This window comes from Nannospalax galili, unplaced genomic scaffold (assembly GCF_000622305.1).
Source record: "Nannospalax galili isolate Female #2095 unplaced genomic scaffold, S.galili_v1.0 scaffold760, whole genome shotgun sequence".
NCBI classification, from domain to species: Eukaryota; Metazoa; Chordata; class Mammalia; order Rodentia; family Spalacidae; genus Nannospalax; species Nannospalax galili.
The window spans coordinates 1040409-1056133 of record NW_008347555.1 but is presented as its reverse complement, the minus strand read 5'-3'; the positions used below and the strand labels follow the sequence as shown (position 1 = coordinate 1056133).

Below are 15725 nucleotides of genomic sequence, written 5' to 3'. Positions count from 1 at the left end.
CTAAAGTATCATTAAAGTACTAGTTCTGCCAATAAACAAAGCACTGTGTGACCTTGGAAAAGTCCCTTCCTCCTTCAGGAAAGCTGATGAAGGACTGGCTTCTTCCTTCGGAGACTGATGGGGGGATAGTTAAACAATGTGGAAACCATATGCCTTTAAACGTTTATTGATCTTCCAGGACGTGCTCCCAAGGTAACAGAAGAAGACTCCCGAAGCTCACGGCTGAACATCCAGAACCCGCGCCTGGGCTCTCGCGAGATCTTCCAGCCCCTCGCGGCGTCATCTCGTCGAGGCCGTGGCTGCGACAGCGAAGGCGCGTAGGGTGCTCGCAGGGAAGGCTCGTATCCCTCCGCCGCCGGCGCGGCGCGGCCCGGCCCACCCTCCCCGGCCCGCCAATCCTGGCGACTCCCGACCTGCCCCTCGGCCCGGGCCCACCCCGCGCTCTGGCAGCCCCACCCCGGCGGCGTTGCCCGCCCGTCCGTCCGTCCGCGCGTCCCCAGTCCACCTGCATTAAGCAGGAAGGCAGGCAGTTTTCGCGGCTGTCTGAGTGAAGGGCTCCCGGCGAACCTGAACGGGCCTGTTCCTCCCGCGGAGGGATCCACGGCAGCTGAGGAGGCGGCGCCGAGCCGACAAGGAAGAGCAGCTACGGCGGCGGCGGCTGTGGTAGCAGCGCATAAAGGGGCCGCCGCTGGGTGATGCGGTGACCGCTGCGGCAGGCCCAGAAGTGGAGTGGGCCTCGGCCCTCGGCCCGTCGGATCCGCGCCCCCGAACGCCCGGTCTTCGGACGACTCGCGACCGCGAAGGCGGCCTCAGGCCCCCTCGTCCCTTCCCCGTCCCTCCCCCGTCCCCGTCCCCGCCCCGGGGCTTCAGCCACCGTCTCCCACCATGGCTCTTAAGAGAATCCACAAGGTAAGCGGCCGCTGGGCGGGCCCGCTGTTGAGGCTACGGCCTACACTTGCCGCGGTCGCCTGCGCTGAGCTCGCGGCGGCTGGTTCCCGCTGCCGGCCCCACGGGGTGGCCTTCACGCCCCACTCCCAGTGATGGCGCCCGCGGAGGCCCGGGCGCGGGGCCCGAGCCTAGGCTGGAGTCGCTCTTGTCTTCCCGGCCTGCCTTCCTCCCCGTCGTGTCTCGAGGCCCTCGTGGTAGTGAGTGGCAAAGCCTCGGTTCAGCCTGGAATTTGCTGCTCTCCAGGGCCATTGTCCGGTCGGGAAGGAGACTTGGGGCAGGAGGTGGGGGCTGGGGCGTTAGACGGCCTTATAGACAGAGGTCGAAAGGGCTAGTCGCCCCATCCTTGTCCCCTAGCTCCGGCTCCCTTCGCAGAGCTGCCTGAGCTCGAGGACCCAGGCTGGCGGAGAAGAAAGCCGTTTTGCCTGATTCACAACTGTTTCTTGAGTTGACTTTACCTTTTAGGCAGCTGCACACTTGGTCCTCCTTACTGGACCAAAAAGTGCTGGAGTAGGAAGTTCAGAAGGAAGAAAACGCGACTCGGGAGGGAGGAGGTAATTAGTGGAGAATTCCTTGGGGTTGCCATATGTAGTCAGAAGCTAGCCCTTCAGTTTTGCAGGATTGAAGCTAATAGAAAAAGTGTTTACCTGGCAACGGTAGAAGCCAGTCAGTTCAGAAGACTGAACGTTGAAATTGAAAACCGATGGAATTTTCTATTCCTTTCAGTCACCTCCCAAAATGAATTTAATGCTGAAGTTGGGTGCTATGTTCATGGAGACTCCTAATTTAGAAAGAATTTTACTCGATTTTTGGTTATAATTGCCTCTTAATGAAACATCATCCACTTAAGTTATTGATGAGATTTAACACTGTAAGGAGAGCTTGGTCTTAAACTTTAGGGTTCTTTTCCTAAGAGAATAATATTGTAACCTCTTAGTGTCACTATCATGTTTTTTTCTTAGATATGGGAAGGCACCACTGGTGAGTTTCGTTTAATTTCCATACTCAGGTGGCCCATATTAAACCTTTTAGTCTACTTTTTTTTTTTTTTTTTTTTTTTTTTTTTTTGAGAGGGTTCTCCTTGTAGCCCCAGCTGTCCTGGAACTCACTATGTAGACCAGGCAGGCCTCAAACTCACAAAGATCCGCCTGCCTCTGCCTCCCAAGTGCTGGAATTAAAGGCGTGCACCACCACACCCAGCCTTAAACCTTTTAATGGTAGTGGTAGGACCTGGGATTACTCATAATGATGGGATGGGGTAAGAGAATAGAGAATGAAGGCAACTGCAGATTGAAAATTTTGAAACACTACAGCTCTTTTAGTTGGTCTCCATTTTATCCTTTAAGGTGGAATTAATTCCTACTATGAATTATCTCCTTACCAACTTTTGTTTTCTCTGATTTCTTAGAAATGAAGAGTAGACTTTAGATAGTAATCTTGTACTAAAATTGAAGCAGGGTTTTTGCTAGAAGCATGATCCTTAAGAAAAGATCTTTTAAAGAGCAAGACATCCAAGTAAAGTGTATATGCATTTTTAAGACTTGTAGCAGTATTAGGTCCTTATAGAATCTAATGGGAGTTACCAACCTGAGATACCACTTGGGTGTACAGGTAGAAGATTGTTCCCCTAAAGCCTTTGATAATTTGCAGTTAATAGCTTTTTCTTTTCCTTTTTTTTTTTTTTTTTTTTGGACACAGGCTCTCATTATGTAGTTTCGGCTGACTTAGAACTGGCTATGTAGACCAGGCTGGTCTTGAACTCAAAAGAGACCCTCCTTTCAATATCTCCTGAGTGCTGGGATTAAAGGCATGCACCACCATTCCCGGCAAATTAATACTTTTAATGTCTATATTAATGTTAGTGCCAGAGAGACTTCTTCAGAGAGGGAAATAGCACTTTGTCTCAAAACATACATTTAAAACTTACAACAGTATTTGCCTCCAGTAATACAGCTTTTTTGTTTTTTGTGACAGTGTCATTTTATAGTTCAGGCTGGCCTCAATCTTGCATTCCTGAGTGCTTGGATTCAGGCATCTACCGCCATACCTGCCTCCCTCAAATTTTTTCTTTGCAGTACTAGAGCTTGACCCTAGGACCTCATGCATGCTAAGGCAAACACTGTACCACTGAGCTACATCCCCCATTTCTTACAAAAATTTTTTTAAAATATTTTTTTATTCTGTGTGTATGAGTGTAATGCCTACATGTAAGTGCACCCGTGTTGTACAACACCTGCAGAGGTCAGAAGAGGGTGTTGGATCCCTTGGAACTGGAGTTAATGGACAGTTGTTAGCCACCATGTGGGTCCTGGGAACTGAACCTAGGTCCTTTGCAAGAGCAGCCACTGCTTTTTATTTTATGTGTGTGAATTTTCCCTGCATGTATGTAAGTGTATCTGTATTTTGCAATGCCCATGGAGTCCAGAAGAGGGCCTTTGATCCCCTGGAAGTGGAGTTAGGACCATTGTTAGTTGCTGTGTGGGTGCTAGGAACCGAACCTGGGCCCTCTGCAATAGCAGTAAGTGCTCAGAACCACTGAGCCATCCCTCCAACCTTGAACTTTATACACGAGGGGCAGGGGAATATGAATATGTGTATGTGTATGGCTTCATATGGAAGTCAGGACAACTTTGTGTAGTCTGCTTTTTCCTTCCAGCTTTGTGTGTTTTCTGGGGCTTGAACTTGCAAGTGCCTTTACTCCCTAAGTCACCTCACTGACCCAAACTTTTTTTGAGACGGGGTTTTGTGTGTTCAGGGTATGTAGCTGGGCTTGACTTTGAGGTTCTACTCTTCTGCCTCCCTCCTCCCTCTTGGGTACTGGGATTACAGGCATGTGCCACTGTTTCAGGTTTTATGTGGCCCTGGGAAATGGAACCCAGGGCTTAACTGTTGAACTATATCCCCAGCTCAGTAGCTTGAATTGTAAAACTTGTACACACGTCCCCAACCCATTTAATAACCTAGAACCAACCTTCCTTAAAGTATGGCTTGACTCCTCTGAGATGGCCAGAGATTAGAAAAACCGTATTTTTGTCAAAATGATTGTGATTCAATATATCTGCAGTGGAATCCCTCGGAGATTCCCTTCACCTGTGAAATCCATCTTGATCTTTCCTGTTGTCATGCTCTGAAGAAAACAGAAATTCTTCTTAAATACACCTTTAATTTCATAAGTCATTAAGTGCTTTATCTGGTTTTAATAGAATTCTTAAAAATCCTATCACACTTGACTGAGGCATCTCTAGAAATCCTGTATCTAGTTTCTTTAACACACAGTATTTGTGTCTGAATCTGACACTTTAAAATATATATTTTAAATCTCACATGTGCACAGACTGTTTCTATCATATTCACCGCACCTTTTATTTTCAGTGTTGAAGATTGACCCTAGAACCTAGTCTATAGCTATCACTGAGCTATAGATCCCCTGTTCCTGGGAAAAGCTTTATTTTGGGCTTTATTTTGATAGTTTAAGGATTTCTGAGCTATAGTTTAAGCAGAATATACCAAGGAGACATATGAACATATCATTCTGGCAGAGATTTGAAGCCTTTGGGATTTTTTTTGGTGTCAAGATCAAATGGCCTTGGCCTGCTGTTTTTGAGGTTTTCTGCTAGAGTTTATAGGTCTTCAAGCTTTGGTTTTGATCTTTGAGCACCTGTTTCTTGTAGCACCACCCTCAGCTTTTTTCCAGTTGGCTGCATCTCATCTGTTGTGGGCTAAAAAACCAGATCGTGAAGCTTATTAAAATTGTGTCTAAAGTAAGATCTAGTAGGCTCTGAATGAAGAGGGTTTCATGTGTTCTGTGAACTGTGTGGTCGGTCTCTCGGCTGATCAAAGACCTTTTTGACTTGTTTCCTGTTTTTCCTTTTACCTTTATTTGCACAGATTCAGGTGCCCAAGTGTTGAAATATAGGCATAATTTTGAAAAGGGTAACAGGCTGAATATCTTGATTCCTTGAGGAGTTGAAGACTGACAGATCAGTTGAGCTTTATGTACATTAGGCAAGGACTATGAATTAAGGTAGATCACCTGCCTCTGCCTCCCAAGTGCTGGGTTTAAAGGTATGCACCAGATCCAGCCCCGTTCAACTTATTAAAAAAAAAAAACATGCCGCACATGGTGGCACACGCCTTTAATCCCAGCACTGAGGAGGCAGAGGCAGGCTCTGTGAGTTCAAGGCCAGCCTGGTCTACATAGTGAGTTCCAGGACAGCTGGGGCTACAAGGAGACCCTGTCTCAAAAAGAAAAACCAAAAAACCCGGCTTTTTTGTAGGCCTATTAAAAAGTATATTGTCTACAGAAAGATGAGTCACAACATTAAGCAGATCAGAGTAAACTGCAAACTTCTATTATGATATTAATATATCTACTAAACTTGTGCTCCTTAACTGCTGAGCTATCTCTCCAACTCCTAGTCTATAATTTTAAAACGATAGAGAAAGTCATGGTGTGGCTCATATCTGTAATCCCAACATGTTAAAGACTGGGGCAGAAGGATTACCACTAGTTCAAGGCCAGTCTGGGCTCCTTAGTGAGTTTTAGGTCATCCTCACATTTTTATTTAATATTTTATTTATTATTTTTATTTGATGTATATGTGTGTATAGCCTTCATGTATATGAGTGCACCCATGTTGTTCAAGGTCTCAGAGGTGAGAAGAGGGCTTCAGATTCCTCTGGAACTGGAGTTAAGGGTGGTTTGTAGCCACCATATGGGTGCTGGGAATCAAACCTGGGTCCTCGGCAAGAGCAGTCAGTGCTCTTAACCACTGAGACATTTCTCTAGCCCAAGATCCTCTTTTTAAAAAAGAAAAAGAGGGCCGGGCATGGTGGCGCATGCCTTTAATCCCAGCACTTGGGAGGCAGAGGCAGGCAGATCTTTGTGAGTTCAAGGCCAGCCTGGTCTACATAGTGTGTTCCAGGACAGCTGGGGCTACAAGGAGACCCTGTCTCAAAAAAAAAAAGGAAAAAAAAAAGGGGCGCTGGAGAGAGTTCATCTTGCAGTGCAACTAGATTTCTGAGTATGATCCCTGGAACCTACAAATAAAGGTGGAAGGAGAAAGCTGACTGCAAAGTTGTCCCCTGACTCACCACCCCCCATAATCATACACAATAATAATAGTGATAATAATAATAAATTTAAGAAAAACAGATTTGAGTTACAAAGGGTGATCCAGTTTGGTGTCGATAGGTAACAGGATCTTGCAATCTATCCCAGGCTGACAGCTAGGGAGATCAGCTGTGCCAGCATAAGGCCCTGAGTTCAGATCCCCAGCACCTGCAAAAATAAAAAGCTGGACCACTAGCATATTTCTGTAATACCAGTGTTGGGGGTGCAAGAGACAGTTACATCCCTGAAACTTGCTGGCCAGCCATTCTAGCCAAGTTGATGAACTCTATGTTCAGTGACAGATCCTGTCTCAAAAAAAAAAAAAAAAAAATGGCAAACCAAACATGATGGCACATGCCTTTAATCCCATACTTGGGCAGAAGCAGGCGGATCTCTGAGATGGAAGCCAATCTGATCTACATAGCTGGTTCCAGGTCAACTGGCTACAGGATGACCCTGTCTCAAAAAACAAAAGGTGGAGAGCTGCTGAGAAAGATGCCAGACATCAACTTCTGGCCTTTATATTCACACATGAACATACCCACACACCCCCATACACGTACAACAAAAAATACAGCCTATGCAGACCTGACAAGCATAAACCTAGGCTGGGATTAGAGGTTGTTAAGACTACCAACATGTGCCACCAAAATGCCTAATTTCCCAGAGTGATGCTCAAGGATATGGGAAAAGTTGTAATACTAATATTGCTAAATTTTAAAATACTACTGGTCGGGCTGGAGAGATGGCTCGGTGGTTAAGAGCACAGGCTGCTCTTGCAGAGGACCTGGTTTCCTCTGCAAGCACCTATATGGCGACTAACAATTGTAACTCCAGTTGCAGGGACTCCAATACCTTGTCTGACTTCTGAGGGACATTGTACACTTGTGGTACACTTACATTCATGCAGACGATATATTCATACACATAAATAATAAAATATTAAGTGCTGTTGGCTAGGAGTATAGTTCATGGTAGAGTGCCTAGCATGTGCTAGGCTCACAGCTTAATACCCAACATCTCAGAAAAACTTCAGAAGTGTGTACCACATAGTCTATTAATATCAGAGGTAAGAATTGAGTGAATTCCTGTCAAAAAACTGAAACAAATCAGCAAGTAATCCTGTAGTATAGTGGAAACTTTATTATAAGTGATGACTCAAGGTGACTAAACTATTAGTTCTGACTTAGAGACATAGCTAATTCCAAAAAATAAACTTCATGGCATAGGATTTTGGGAAGCCTCCTTCCCCCTTTCGATAAATACTTGTTTTTTTAAAAAAACACTATTTTTACTTTTATGTATTTGGGTATATTGCCTCCTTATGTGTAAGTGCACCCGTGTTGTGCAGGTCCCTCGGAGGTTAGAAGGGAGGGAGTGTTAGATCCCCTGGAACTGGAGATAAGCCACTATGTGGATGCCAGGAACTGAACCTGGGTCCTCTGCAAGAGCAGCTAGTGCTCTTAACTAATCCATTTTGCCAGCCCCAAGGCCCCATTTCTTTTCTTTTTTGAGGGTTTCTGATAATGCTACATTATGAACATACAAAGGGTACAAAATGAAATTATTTCCAGAATATTTCATAGGATGGTGCCAGTCTCATCATTGTTTGCAAAGCACCTTTGCATACTCTTACTGTAGGTCATTTTGTCTCTTAAAGTAAGACACCATATGTCCATAGTTTTGGCCTGTACTGAAAGGGGGAAAGAGGGTCCCCTAGAGGGTTCTTATTATTCATAAAAGAATTGAATAATGGACCCAAACGGCAGAAAGCGGGCAGACTTAAAGAGACCTTACATAACTGTAAGGCCCCATTTCTTTAAGGTCAGATGCTGAGCCATAGCTGAGTCCTAAAGCACATTAGTACACACAATGCTAAATTCAGTCCCATTCCTCCCATCAGAAAAGTGTATTACTGTATGACTGAGGGAGTAATTTTGAAAGAAAAGGAAGTTCTCTTTAATATGTATTACTTAGAGGTAAGGAGCAGTTTTATAATTTACAGTTGTGGATATTGTAGTCCAAAGAGGTGGCTGCTGAAATATCCTAGACCATCCCAGGACAGGAATTCCTGACTTATGCCTGATGCTGACAGAAACCTTACAGCCCTCATTTTGGAAATGTGGTATACAGTTGTTTTTCCTGTAGAAATAAAGGGTTTTTTTTGGGGAGGGGGTTGTCTGTCGCCCTGTAGCCCCAGGTGGCCTGGAACTCACAGAGATCTGCCTGCCTCTGCCTCTCAAGTGCTAGGATTAAAGGCATACACCACCACACCTGGCTGACTTGGGCAATCTTGACTTTTAAAATTTTTTAAGTATTATTATTTTTTTATGTGTATTGCCTGCATGTATGTATTGCACCTGTGTTGTGCAATGCTCGTGGAGGACAGAAGAGGGCCTTAGATCCCCTGGAACTGGAGTTACAGTTGTTAACTACCATGTGGGTACTGGGAATCGACCCAGGTCTTCTACAAGAACAGCCAGTGTTAAGCGATCTCTCCAGCCCACAGTCTTGACTTTTGGAGTCAGCACTTCTCCAAGTTTGATGGCTTCAGATTTATTTATGCATGAATATGGTTTGTGTGCACATTTGTGTTGCATGTGGGAGTGTCTGTTCAAATGCTCAGAGACACCTGGAGAAGAGACTGTTGAGTGTCCTCCGCCTATTCTTTTGAGGAAAGGTATCTCTCTGAACCTGGGGCTTCCATTTTCTTAGCTAAGTTGGAAGCTAGCAAGCCCCAGTGAGCCTCTTGTCTCTGTCCACCTTGGAGCTAGGATTATAGGTGTGCACTACAGCTAGCATTCCTAACCATTGAGCCATTCCTCTAATCACAGATTTGACAATTACAGTTCTCTTTGCATCTTTAGAGAAGCTCTGCTTTGCCCTTTGACAAACCATTATAGTTCAGTGTCTTTAATTCCTTTCAGCATGTAAATGTTCCTGTCATTAAAAATCATAAGGTCTGACATGGTGGCCATGCTTTTAATCCCAGCACTCAGGAGGCAGGGCAAGCGAATCTCTTGAGTTCAAGGCCAACCAGGTCTACATAGCGAGTTCCAGGCCAGCTGGGGCTACAGGAGGACCCTGTCTCTAAAAGACAAAAAACTAAAAAATAAAAAACAAAAGCACAAACAAAAAAATCCCAGCATAACAACTTGTGTGTGTGTGTGCATTTTGCTAGGGATGGCACTAGGCCATCAACTCATGCTAAGCAAGCCTTTTGTCTCTGAGCTATAGGAATACTTCAGCCTCAAGTGAAAAAAAAATTAAACCTTCCCTCCCTCCCCCTCTACTACTTTTCTCTTTATCCCTTAGGTCTCTGACAATTCAGTGCCAAAATTCTCAAGGGAATAGTCTATTCATTGTTCTAGAACTGTTTAGAAAGGTCATTGATGATAACTTCATTGCCAAATTCAATAGATACCAGAGTTTTTAACTTTCGTTGCAGTTAATGTTACATGTTACCGCTCATTTTCCTTAGCCTTTTAAAAGTGTTTTTTTTTGTTTTTGTCTTTCTGAGACAGCGTCTCCCTGTAGCCCCAGCTGGCCTAGAACTCATTATATATAGGCCATGCTGGCCTCAAACTCACAGAGATCCACCTGTCTCTGCCTCCTGAGTGCCAGGATTAAAAGCATGAGCCACCACGCCCGGCCTGTTTTGTTTTATTTTGGAGCCAGGTTCTCTCTGTAACCCCAGCTGACCTGACAATGTAGACCAGGCTGGCCTTGCTCTCACAGAGATCCACCTGCCTCTGCCTACCACTGAGTGCTGGGATTAAAGGAATATGCTACCATGAATGGCTTCCCTTAGCCTTTTTTTTTTTAATTTATTTTTAGTTGTATGTATGTTTGTATCTGTTGGGGTGTGTTTGTGCATGTGTGTACAGTGCCCAAAGAGATTAAGAGGTGTCAGGCCCCTTGGAGCTGGAGTTACGGGTGGTTGTAGCCCAGGTTGACCTTGAACGCACTATGTAGCTGAGGCTAGTCACCTCCATTTTCCCAATGTTGAGATTACAGGTGAGTCACCATGTCTCGCTTTGGTTTGTTTTGTTTTGTTTTTTTGCCCTGGCTGTCCTGGAACTTGCTATGTAGACCAGGCTAACCTTGAACTTCTAGATTACCTGCCTCTGCTCCTTGAGTGCTGGAATTAAATATGCAAATCACCATGCCTGCTCTCCCCCCCACCCCCTTTTAAAATAAGGTCTTGCCCTGAGAGACCTCTAAACTCAGCCTGCCTAAGTCAACTCCCAACTGCTAGCATTCTAGGTGTAAGCTACCATGTCCCTTAGCTTTTTCCCTCCCTTAAATATTATTTGTGGAGACAGGGTCTCATATATTATATGCTGAACTATGTAACTCAGGATGACCTTGAGCTTCTGAGACTCCTGCTTCCACCTCCCAAGTGAATTACATCCACTGTTCCTGGCAAGACCTTTTTTCAAAGAAAAAAAAAATGGGAAAAAGCAGCACAGATTATTTCAGATAAATTAATTAAAACATATAATCAAAATATAAGTAAAATTAGGGACATACCAAGATGAAACCTCTTGTCATTTTCATGTTAAAAAGTACTTTAAGGGGCTGGAGAGATGGCTCAGCAGTTAAGAGCACTGACTGCTCTTGCAGAGGACCCGGGTTCAATTCCCAGCACCCACATGGCGGCTACAAACTGTCCTTAACTCCAGTTCCAGGGGAATCCGAACCCCTCTTCTTACCTCTGCAGCATTGCACGACACGGGTGCACTCACATACATGCAGGCAATATACTCGTATACATAAAAATAATAAAATATATATTTTTTTAAAAAGTACTTTAAAAATAAAAATAATATTCTAGAGCTGGGCGTGGTAGCGCACGCCTTTAATCCCAGCAGAGGCAGAGGCAGGTGGATCTCTGTGAATTCAAGGCCACCCTGGTCTACATAGTGAGTTCCAAGACAGTTGAAGCTGCAGGGAGACCCTGTCTCAGAAAGATGGAAAAAAAAGTATTCTGGGTGCTGAGAATGTAGCCCAGTGATAAAATGTGTGCAGGTGTATGTGGACCTGGGTTTAATCCCTGGCACAGGATTAGAATGAACACACAGGGATCCTACATAAAAGTGATGTTTAACAATTGTTGCATTAATGTTACTGAATATATTCATTATGAAAATTTGTTTTAAGCACATTGTAGCGAAAGATAGACTTTGGTTGTTATTGATTTGTTTTAGATGGGCTTTCTTTCTGTTGCCAAGCTGGCCTGTAATTTGGGATCTTCCTGTCTCTAATTCTCAAGGGTACCACTATGTCCAGTTAACATATTTTGCATTTTCTTCTTTAGACTTCTCCCAACACTATTAATTGTGCTATCGTGGACAATTCCTCTAATTTTTCTAAAGACTAGAAGTCTGGGAACTGGAGAAATGACTCAGTGGTTAAGAGCACTTAGTAGTCATCTATAGCTTAAGTTCCAGGGAATCCAGTACTCTATTCTGGCCTCTTCAGACTTCTGCACACATGTATACACATGCATGTTCACATACACATAATTAGTTTTTTTTTTTTGTTTCTTTTTTTAAAAAAAGCTGACTTCCACAGATAAACTATGGCATGGGAGTGCCCACATTCACACACACTGCCTCTCTCTAAATTAAAGACTGAAAAATCCCCCAAAGTGGATAACATTTGCAACAGAAACATTGTTTACGTCATTGCAGTACGTCTTGAACTATTCTATAATTGAAATGTTTCTGCTAGATATGATGGCTTATTATACTGTGATCCCAGCACTCTGGAGGTCTCAACCTGGGAGGGTCCTTTGTAGTGTAAGACCAGCCTGGGCTACAGAATAAGACCATTTTAAAAAAAAAAAAAGCCAAAAAACAAAACAACTCCCAACCGTTTTTCAGTTATTTTCTTTAGGTCTTATGTAAGTGCTTTCCCTTATACAAAGATTGCCTTCTCATCCCACCCTTACCACCTTCTATATTACGTATTCCTACTTGCAGACCCAGCACAAAGGACTTCCGAAAGTCTTCCCCGGGTATATAGGAGGTCACAGTTCAATATAGAATTTTTTCCAAGTCTATAGGAATAATTAATTAGTTCCTTATTCCTCTATACTGAGCCTTCCTGGGCAGGAGCCCTGTCTTACTCTTCATAGTCCCAGTTCCTGATGTACAATAGATATTAGGGTTTAAAAACATCCAGTGAATGCCAAGATCAACTTTTGAAAAAAATAGTAGAAAACCCTGTGCTTGGAAGACTGAAACAGGAGGATCGTGAGTTTAAAACTGGCCTGGAACCCATCTGTATCAGTGTTTCAAGCCAGCCTGAACTGCATAGTACCAAGATCATAGTACCAGACTGACCTTGATCTCACAAAGATTTCCTGCCTACCTACTACTATGATTAAAGGTGTTGTCCACCATGCCTGACTTTCAAGATAGTCTCTTGTAACCCAGATTGCCCTCACACTCGATGTGTAGCCAAGGCTAACTTTGAACACTGATCCTTCCGACCCCACTGCCTAAGTGCTGGGCTTACAGGTATCTTGCAATCTTGTAAGGAAAATTATAAAGATTAAACTGAGGGGCTGGAGAAATGGCTCAGGGTTTAAGAGCATTGGTGGTTGCTCTTGCAGAAGACCAGGGTTCGGATCCCAGCACCCACATGGTGGCTAACAGCTGTCCATAATGCCAGTTCCAGGGGCTCCGACACCCTCTTCTGTCCTCCTTGGGCACTGTACAACATGGGTGCACTTGCACATGTAGTCATGCACTCATACACATTTTTAAAAAATTGAAAGGTGTTTGGTTCTAAGAAAATATTTATTTTTATTTTTATGTGTATGAGTGTATTGCCTTCATGTATGTGAATGCACCCGTGTCGTGCAATGCCACAGAGGTCAGAAGAGGGTGTCGGATTCCCCTGGAACTGCAGTTAAGGATGGTTCCTAGCCGCCATGTGGGTGCTGGGAATTGAACCTGGGTCGTCTGCAAGAACACTCGGTGCTTTTAACCGCTCAGCCATCTGTCCAGCCCCAGAAAGTTTATTTTATGTGTTTTGCCTGCACCCATGTGTACAGTACCTACAGAGTCCAGAAGAGGATGTCAGATTCCTTGGAACTGGAGTTAAGGATGCTTGTTAGCTTCAGTGTGGGTACTAGGAACCGAAGCCCAGTCCTCTGGAAGACTAGTGGTTTTAACTGCTGAGTCCCCCAAAGTAGGTTTTTTTCCTTCTCTTTACGTCCCTCCTTTCTACACCCCCCCCCATTTTTGGCTTTTGGGACAGTTTCATATAACCCAAGCTGTTCTGGAACTCAGCTTTGCAGCTGAAGATTACCTTGAACTCTGATCTTCCTGCCTCCTCTTACATTACCCCAGGTCTTAAAACAATTTAGATATTCATCAGTATGTGGAGATAATTAAAAAAAATTAAGAATATTCATACATTGGGGTCGGAGAGATGGCTCAGCAGTTAAGAGCATTGGCTGCTCTTGAAGAGGACCTGGGTTTGATTTCCAGCACCCACATGGGTGGTCAGCTGAGATTACAAATGTGAACCACCACAACATGCTTCATTTTTCTTTTTGTATTCATCAACCAATAGGTATTTTGAGCTGCTTTATTTTAAGACTAATGCTTACTCCAGGTCTTAAAACAATTTAGATATTCAGTAGGTAGAGATAAACAAAAACAAAATGTTAAGAATATTCATACACTGGGATTGGAGAGATGGCTCAGTGGTTAAGGACACTGCCCAAGGACCAGGGTTCCATTCCCAGTACTCACATGACAACAGTCTGTAACTCCAGTTCCTGGGGATCTGACACCCTTTTCTTCCTCCAGGAGCTTTGCACAACACTGGTACACTTAATATACATAAATATACATAATATACATAAGTATATACATAAAGTAAAATGAAAGAAAGTTTTTAAAAATTTAAAAAGAATGCTAGAGGCCAGGCATGGTGGCCCATGCCTTTAATTGCAGTACTCGGGAAAGTTTGAGGTCAGCATAGTCTTATGTAGTGAGATCCAGACCCATCACAGCTACACAGTGAGTGACTCAGTGATAGGTGCTTGTCTGACCTTCCTGAGGCCGTGGGTTCTGCATAAGGTGGGCTTTAGGAATGTGTGTGCTGAGTTTAGGGTATAGCTCAGTTGTAGAGTGCCTGCTTAAATGCAGGAGGACCTGGGTTCAATATCTAGCATAAGATAGTAACAGCTATGCTAAAACATGGATTTGATTTTTGTGGGAACATATTTTTATTTCTCTTGGATGTATTCATAGGAATGGAATCCCTGGCTCATACAATGCTATTTAGTTTTTCACAAGACTGCCAGATTATTTTCCAAACGTTTTGTATGCCCACCAACTATGAGGTCTCTAACTTTTCAACATTTTATTTTCTTTTGATTGCAGCTTTTCTAGTGGGTGTTACTTTCACTGTGATTTGCATTTTGATAATGAGTAATGATATTGGGCATCTTAGATGCTTTCATAGTGGGTTTGAATTTTTTGTCTGCTTTTTTTTTTTTTTTTTTTTTTTTTAATGCTGGGAATGGAACTCAAGACCTTGTACATGCTATACATTACCCTACCACTGACCTGTGTACTTTCACCCCTGGTTCGTCATTTTAGTTGTCTAAGATTTCTTCATTCTGGGGCTGGAGTGATGGCTCAGGAATTAAGAGGCTGCTCTTTCAGAGGACCCAAGTTTGATTCCCATCACCCACACTGGATGATTTACAACAACTTGTAACTTCAGTTCCAGGGAATCTGGGGTAATGTAAATGAAACTGCTATGTATAATTATTAAAAAGGAAAAAAAAAAACCTGTGTATATGACATAAGCTTGTAAGCCAGGCATTTGAGAGGAAGATCAGGAGTTCAAGGTAATCTTCAGCTGCAAAGCTCTTGAGTTCCAGAACAGCTTGGGTTATATGAAACTGTCTCAAAAGCCACATTTTTAATCTTAGCACTCACTCAGGAGGCAGAGGCAGGCAGATCTCTTGTGAAATTTCATTTTTAATTTTACTTATGGTACCCACACACATGGCGCATACACAAACACATAAGTAAAAATAAAAATAAGATCTTTTTTTTCCGACAGGGTTTCCCTAGTTTCATCCTGCCTGGAACTCACTATGTAGACCAGGCTGGCCTCGATCTCACAGAGATCTGCTTACCTCTGCCTCCTGAAGTGCTAAGATTAAAAGTGTATGCTACCACACCTGATATTTATGGTATGTGTACCTGTGTTTTGCCTCCATGTTATGTAGGCACACTATGTGTGTGCAGTGTTCATGGAAGCCAGAAGAGGGTGTCTGATCCCCTGGAGCTGGAGTTAGAGACAGTTGTTAGCTGCCTTGTGGGTGCTGGGTACTGAACTCGGATCCTCTGTAAGAGCAACCAGTGCTTTTAATTGCTGAGTCATCTCTCCAGCCCCACAAACTTTTTTTTTTACCTTGGGTATTATAAGAATTGTAGAAGAACGTGTCAGTAACCCCTTACTAGTAAGTCCTAAGGTTTCTTTTTTTTTTTTTTGGTCTTTTTGAGACAGGGTCTCCCTGTAGCCCCAGCTGGCCCTGCTGTGTAGACCAGGCTGTCCTTGAACTCACAGAGATCCGCCTACCTCTGCCTCCTGAGTGCTGGGATTGAAGGTATACACCACCACAGCA

General features: G+C 43.7%; 1 protein-coding gene across 1 annotated transcript in view; it reads left to right on the top strand.

Annotated features, from left to right (window-relative positions):
* Window positions 1–276: 276 nt before the first annotated feature.
* Ube2d2 (ubiquitin conjugating enzyme E2 D2) overlaps window positions 277–15725 on the top strand; it is a 37646-nt gene continuing 22197 nt past the window's right edge. The window contains exon 1 of the mRNA XM_008844287.2: window positions 277–909. Within this exon, the coding sequence (XP_008842509.1) occupies window positions 886–909 (24 nt within the window). The 5' untranslated portion in view covers window positions 277–885. The remainder of the gene's footprint in view (window positions 910–15725) is intronic.